The sequence below is a fragment of the Maylandia zebra genome, linkage group LG10 (assembly GCF_041146795.1).
Source record: "Maylandia zebra isolate NMK-2024a linkage group LG10, Mzebra_GT3a, whole genome shotgun sequence".
NCBI lineage: Eukaryota > Metazoa > Chordata > Actinopteri > Cichliformes > Cichlidae > Maylandia > Maylandia zebra.
The window spans coordinates 8,561,707-8,568,674 of NC_135176.1; the positions used below are offsets into that span (position 1 = coordinate 8,561,707).

The 6,968-nt window shown below is 40.2% G+C and overlaps 1 protein-coding gene across 1 annotated transcript; it reads right to left on the reverse strand.

Annotated features, from left to right (window-relative positions):
* gja2 (gap junction protein, alpha 2) lies at positions 1–2,866 on the reverse strand. Its single transcript, XM_004557400.4, has one exon. The coding sequence runs from the start codon at positions 2,864–2,866 to the stop codon at positions 1,808–1,810; it is 1,059 nt and encodes a 352-aa protein (XP_004557457.1). The 3' UTR covers positions 1–1,807.
* Between the last annotated feature and the right edge of the window lie 4,102 nt (positions 2,867–6,968).

Genomic DNA, 6,968 nt, shown 5'->3' on the forward strand with positions numbered 1-6,968 from the left:
CGGCCACTCAGGTATGTCCGCTTCATTTATACGAAAGCAACAGCGATATTTTACCACTGTTTTACCATAAATAAATAACATCAATGTAACTAAAGATAATGCAGTACTTCATCCTTTTATTGATTCCATACAGATACATACAGGTCATTTCCTTAAAAAAGGGAAATGTACTATTAATCATTCTATTTCATGTATTTGATTATTACAGATGTAATTCATATTTTAGAGTAGTAATAGTAAATTACTTCGTGTAATCAAGATGAGAGACCACGGCTATAAAAGCGAAGGTGGATTTGGGAAGTCTGTCGCAGCCATGTCCTGTCCGTATACGCGAGCAGCCCATTGTGGAAGGTGCAAGATTGATAAAGAGAGTTTTCAGAATTCAGCGTATATTGCGGGACAGACAGGATCCTTTAGCTCAGCGCGACAGTGTGCGCATAGAGAGATATCGATTTTCCCGTGAGGGTATTATTTACTTAACCAACTTGTTGACGAGGGGGTGCAGGACCACCACCTGTCTTTTTTTGCTCTGCCCTTTTCTTGGTTGCTGTTATAAACAAACAAACAGATTATTTCAGGCTCTCTTTTCAAGAGACTAAAAGCAATATAAGTGATAAATATTACCATTCTGTAGAATATTCTTATATTTCACTTTTACTTGTTCCCATGTTCTAGTGGGTCCTGTTGTGGCTCTAATGTGAAAGAGGATATAATGTAATATAATATAATATAATACAGTTACCCTACCGCCTACTGGTGATGGCCAGAGGGGCCGATGGCGCGATATGGCAGCCTCGCTTCTGTCAGTCTGCCCCAGGGCAGCTGTGGCTACAACCGTAGCTGCTTCCACGAGTGTGTGAATGTGAGAGTGAATGAATAGTGGCATTGTAAAGTGCTTTGGGTGCCTTGAAAAGCGCTATATAAATCCAATCCAATCCATTATTATTATTATTATTATTATTATTATTATTATTATTATTATTATTATTATTATTATTATTAAATTACTTACTAGTTTAATTTGTCAGCAACTTTCTGCCAGCCCTCTCTCCTTGCTTTTGCAGTCTTTGCAGTGTTCCCTTGCGTTTTAATTAAACTCTGAAACTCCTGAAATCCCTCAATCAAGAGTTCTTGCTCTGCTGCCGAAAAATACCGAGCGCGCTCCTTCGACATTTTCGCCGACCAATCAAAGGGTTGCCGATCAATGTTTCTACTATCGATGCGTAGCCCCTGTTAAGCCACCCAGTGATCTCACATTACTTCATCCAGCTATACTAATCGTCAACAACAGGTGTGTTCGGAGAACCGGAATAGCGAGCTCAAAGTTAGCGCGATGATTTGATCTTGGATTTGTCATTTGATCTTGGATGTAAGCGAGGTACGAAGAACGGACCCCTGGTCATGTATCTGTCAGACTCAGAGTGGAAACAAAGTAAAATAGTGTCATGAGGTTAAACCAGCTTTCTAAACACTTGCTCTTTTCTTATGAGCTTCCTTGTTACTAACATAAGGAGATTATCTGATCTAAGAAACGGCTTCAACCTCCAGTTGAAGTTAAGTAGAAGTAAGATGTTTTCACTGAAGCCTGCTGTTATTATTTTTCACATGATAATCACAATACTTTACACATGCTCTGCCTCCAGCGTGTCTCCCTGAGTGCTCTTAAATCTTGGCTTCCAGCCTTTTATCTGCTTTGTGTTTACCTCATTTTTCTTCTAACGTCTTTCACACTCATATTTTACATATTATTACATGTTGGTGTCTCCAGTTTTTCCTGAGTCTTCTTGCATTAATATTCAGTAGATTCTTAGATCTTCAGGTCATCCATCCTGCTCTTGAAGTTGCTGTGCTTGCTTGACTGACTGTTTCTGCGCTGATTTTCGATGGACATCTCAAGGACAGGACTGGAGATTTTTCTCCCCTTTGTATCAATTTCTTCCGCTTTGCCTTTCCTCTCCACGGCCATATTATCTCTGTTCTGCTTGTAGGCCACCTTGCTGTTGTAGGGGCTGTAAGCAGAGTTTGGCTCTGGCATGCTGTACTTTGAGTCTGTAGGGAAAAGTTCAGGCACAGCAGAATGACCTCCAAAGTAGTTATAGTTTGGGACAAAGGGCATGACCGGCTCACTCAGGGCTTTGGAACCTTCACGTGCGGCTTTTGAACTCCTGCAACAAAGACCCTGGTGGCACTTTGTAAAACCTAGATGGTACATTTCCACCAGGTTGAGCAGCAGTGAGACGCAGGCCACAGCCAGCATGAAAAGGATGAAGATTGTCTTCTCAGTGGGGCGGGAGATGTAGCAGTTCACCATGTTTGGGCAAGGCCAGCGGTCGCAGGTGTACATGGCCTTGAGCTCAAACCCATATAGAAAATACTGAGCTACAATAAACGCAACCTCAAACAGGGTCTTAAAAATAATGTTGAAGACATAGGTCCGCAGTAGCACACCTTGTAAACGTGCGTGGCCCTGTTTGTCTTTAACTGAGGGCTTTTTGTCCTTATGGCAGAATACTTGCTGCTGGTCTTCAAGCTCCTTTTGTTTCTGCTTCTCCTTCTCCTCCATGCGGACCAAATGAAGGATATGACCAAGATAAATGAGAGTGGGCGTGGAGACAAAGATGATCTGCATCACCCAGAAGCGGATGTGAGAAATGGGGAAGGTCGTGTCATAGCAGACGTTCTGACAACCCGGCTGCTTGGTGTCGCACGTGAAGCTGGACTGCTCGTCGCCCCACACCTTCTCAGCAGCAGCCCCCAGCACCAGGATGCGGAAGATGAACAGCACTGTCAGCCAGACTTTACCCACTACAGTGGAGTGTTCCTGAGCACTTTCCAGCAGCTTCCCTAACAAGTTCCAGTCAGCCATACCGTCTTACAACTGTCCCCTCAGCTTTATTGGCAAAACCAGAAGAAAGGCCTGTAAGTAGAGGGGATATGTTTTATTTGAATAAACTAAGTAATATGGCAGACTTAACCTGTCAAGTAACTTATTACCATACCATATCACCACTTATTACCATAAAAACAACGTGATAAGCTTTAGTAAATGAAATGATGATGATATTTACAAATTAGTTGATTGACTGACTGGACTTTTATAAGGTGATTGTTAGCTGTCATATTTGCACATGCAAAATTAGAATAAGGCTCAGGAAACGTTCCCACCAGCTTGTTTTGTTCATACAATAGTTTATATGTTAATCAGAATTCTAAATCTCTATATGAGGAAATATGTATTGTCTCCACTTTCTTTAATTTACCTTCAGGTAAACATATTTTTCTGTGTAGAGAAATGGGAGCATGGCAGTATGCAGATAATATGGAGACTGCATAAGCCCTGTTGGTTCAGAACATATCCATGGGGGTAAGAACAAAATATTCCATTGCCAACGTTTCATAACTCTGATAGAGATTTTGAGTGCACACTTGTTTTTTGCTCAGGGTAAGAACGTTTCCATGCACATTTGTGAATGACTGCCATCGTCCTGTTACATGAGCCAATTTCAGCTAAGCTTTAGCTGTCAGGCAGATGACCTCGCGTTTGACACTAGAATATTTTGGTATACAGAGGAGTTCATGGTCATCTCAGTGCCTACAAGGATCTCAGAGGCTGTGGCTGCTAAACAAGCACAAATCATCACCCCTCCACCACTGCTTGACAACTGGTATAAGGGGTTTTGCTTAGGTTTGCAAAGATGCAACTTTGCAAACCTAAGGCATGCTGCCAGGTTCTTTGCAGAAAGGCTTTTTCCTTTCAAGCAAGTTTGGTCCTTTTCTAAATGAAATATCATAAAATTTCACATTTGACACCTGGGCATGCAGGGAAGTGTGGCACTGTGTTAAAACTACCAAAACCTCTACTTTTACAGAGGTGGTCCCACTTGCTGATGATTATTTAATTAGTTATTCATTTAAAGACGTATTATTAGTAGTATCTAGCTTCTATTTACCTTCTCAGTTCCTGTGGAAATAGGGAAGGTGCATTTAGTTTTTTGCAGGACTACATAGAGTCCTATCAGAACTTTCCTTTTCATGTTATTGTGTATAGCACAATAATCCACCATAGCACAGGGTCAAGGGTACATGAGTCTGATTTGTATGTAAATCTAAAATTCCCCTATGTTGTCATACTTGTACTTTGCAGTATACAATACCATGTTGGATAACTAACTGATAACATTGCTATTAGTGCAGTTCAGACTTTTTTTAATGAACCGTTTTAAAAATTCTGACGAGGAGTGTGCCACACATTTAAATGTGAGAACACGACATAAAATCAGTCAAGTGCAGTTTTAATGTCACTGATTCATCTCAAGGTTTTTACATTTTAAACACATTTAATTTTTAAAACAAAACAAAACACACATTCAGTGTAAACTGTTTGATTGCTTTACTGTTTAGATATGTAGTTAATTCATATAGTATGATGAATCCATTTAGTATTGGTCTTGAGAAATCCCACGTTCAACTTTCCCAGAGAATGCTGATCATGAATTCACCCGTTTGTACTCATAAATGTTTGTCAGAACGATCTGATAAAAAGTGCAGGGACACAGATGGTTGTGTTTGAGAGATAGCCCCGGAGCGGCCTGGGTGAGACTCTCAGGATCGACGCTGATCTTGTGACACAGTACTCCGACTCCAGAATTAGGTGTCTAGTTTAGATCTCATATCATATTTGTTACGGTTTAGAAAAGAAATAAACTTGAAAAAAATACTTAAAAATGTCCTGAGTGATTATTTTAAAAAAATCAAAAAACAAATCAAAAAATTTAAATCCATATGGTCACATGGTCACATGGATCAACTTCTTTTACCACAGCTGAATGTGGAGTTCTTTCACTCTGTTCAAAATTCCTTTCATATTTTTTCTTCATAATAATTCTGCTAGCGAAGCAATAGTAACATCCCAGAAAGATTAAGAAAGACCTACCTGATAAAGTTCATTTCTTTCAGTCACTTGACCTCTTCACTTCACAGCGAGGCCATGTTCTCCTGAGCTGCTGAGGAAACTGCAGCACCAAAGATAAACTTCTCTCAGGCAGTTTTCTCTGGGATTCTGCTTGGTGCCCTCCCTCCTACTCTGACCTTATCAATGCCCAGTCCTCAACAAGCCACCACAGCTAAACCCCTTGTCTTGTCTCAGCACAGATGAAAACATTCCTGTGAGAAGAAAAGTCTAAAATCCTCGCTGTCAAGAGGTGTTTCTGTTGAACTGAGTGGCAGCTGAGGAGTCCAGTGAGGATGCAGGTTAAGCCTACATACCACTGTGCTCTAAATATAATTCATGGTGAAGGGAGTGGTTTTGTTGCCACTTTTATGGTGATCTGACCCATGACTGCGTGGGTGAGCTTTAGATGGCACAGAGCCATCCCTCAGTGCTACACGGAGGAAGACTGCATGGAGTAATACCTGAAAAAATGATGCCTGCATACAGAGGATGGTGTACTAACCTAATTATGCTATTTAGACTTAAGGTCCCTCTATTAAAGCATCAGAAAAGACAGAAGTTTATTTACCTGTACACAAGTACAATTACTCATCACAAAATAACACTGTGAAAAAAGACATACTGGATTAAAATCACTTTCACTTGGGGTGTTTTGCGGAAGGCCATCTGCAAAATAAGCACACTTAAAGCCATTTTACTGTAAATTAATTTGCCTTCCTGAATAATGTGTGGTGATGGTTTCCATAAAAAGAGAAACAACCTCATTTTTCTGGGACAGCAGGTTCAGCTGTCTATGGGGGTATCCACACACTGAAACTCCTATATGGTGAGTCCACTGATAACACCAACACCAATAACACCTGAGACAGTTCTTCGCAGGTGACTTTGAAGATCTCACACACGGTGGAGTTGATGGGGTGAAATGCGTGAGGATGTTTCGTTCACATATTTTGTTTCCCTCAGTCACATTTCTGACACCGGCACCTCTGTGGCCTCAGCTTTATTTGTACCTATCGTTAACCACCGCCCGCTGGTCGTTTATTCTATCACCTTTCCACAGAGCCGGGAAGTCCTGCCAGAGTACGCTTAAACAGCTTTCAATCTGTTATGTGTCAGAACAAATCCCCTTTAACCGAGTAGGTAAAAACAGCACAGTTAGTTTAAAGTCTGGTTGATTTTATTCTGTTGTGTATGGACAACATAGAAACATTCCACTTTCAAAATAAATACATTTAAATAGAAATATCACCATGTTAAGAAAGCTTCACACAAAAAAATGCAATTCAAGTTTTTTTTCTATTACTGTCTTTCCAAGTGAAAGTATTGAACCGCCAATTCAAATAATGTGACTGCCCCATTCAATACATATGAAATGCAACATGTTTACTACATGCATGTATTAGTATAATTTCACTCACATCAGTGTTTGTGATTATGTGTCACATAAATAACAAAATATTATTAATGACCATGCCCACAATACACTTTTCTCAACCAACTGGAAGTTTTGCTATGACTTTGGGCAGCTTTTATAGTTTCATTTCAAGATAAAGATTAAAACAAATCCATGATAGCTGAAGGCTGTAATGTGGTCAGTGGAAATATTGGTTTATTAAGTGTTTTTAACTGATCTGCAGTCAGACAAACACCAAGCTATCCATTATAACTAGAAATGTTTGTCGAAACATGAACTGCTGGCTTTCTGCATTTGAACCGGTGAAGCATCGCCATGATATAAACCTCACAAGTTTAATCAGTAGTTGTTACCTAAATGGTCACTTATATGTCTCCTTTGTCTGTGAAGGTTCTCAGTCATCCAGGTCATCGTAGTCAAAGGAGCTTGCAAAGAAAAGCGTCTGGACTTCTTTAAGTTGCTTGAAGACGTTTCACCTCTCATCCGAGAAGCTTCTTCAGTTCAGAACTGAAGAAGCTGAACTTCTTCAGTTCAGTTCAGAACTGAAGAAGCTTCTCGGATGAGAGGTGAAACGTATTCAAGCAACTTAAAGAAGTGCAGACG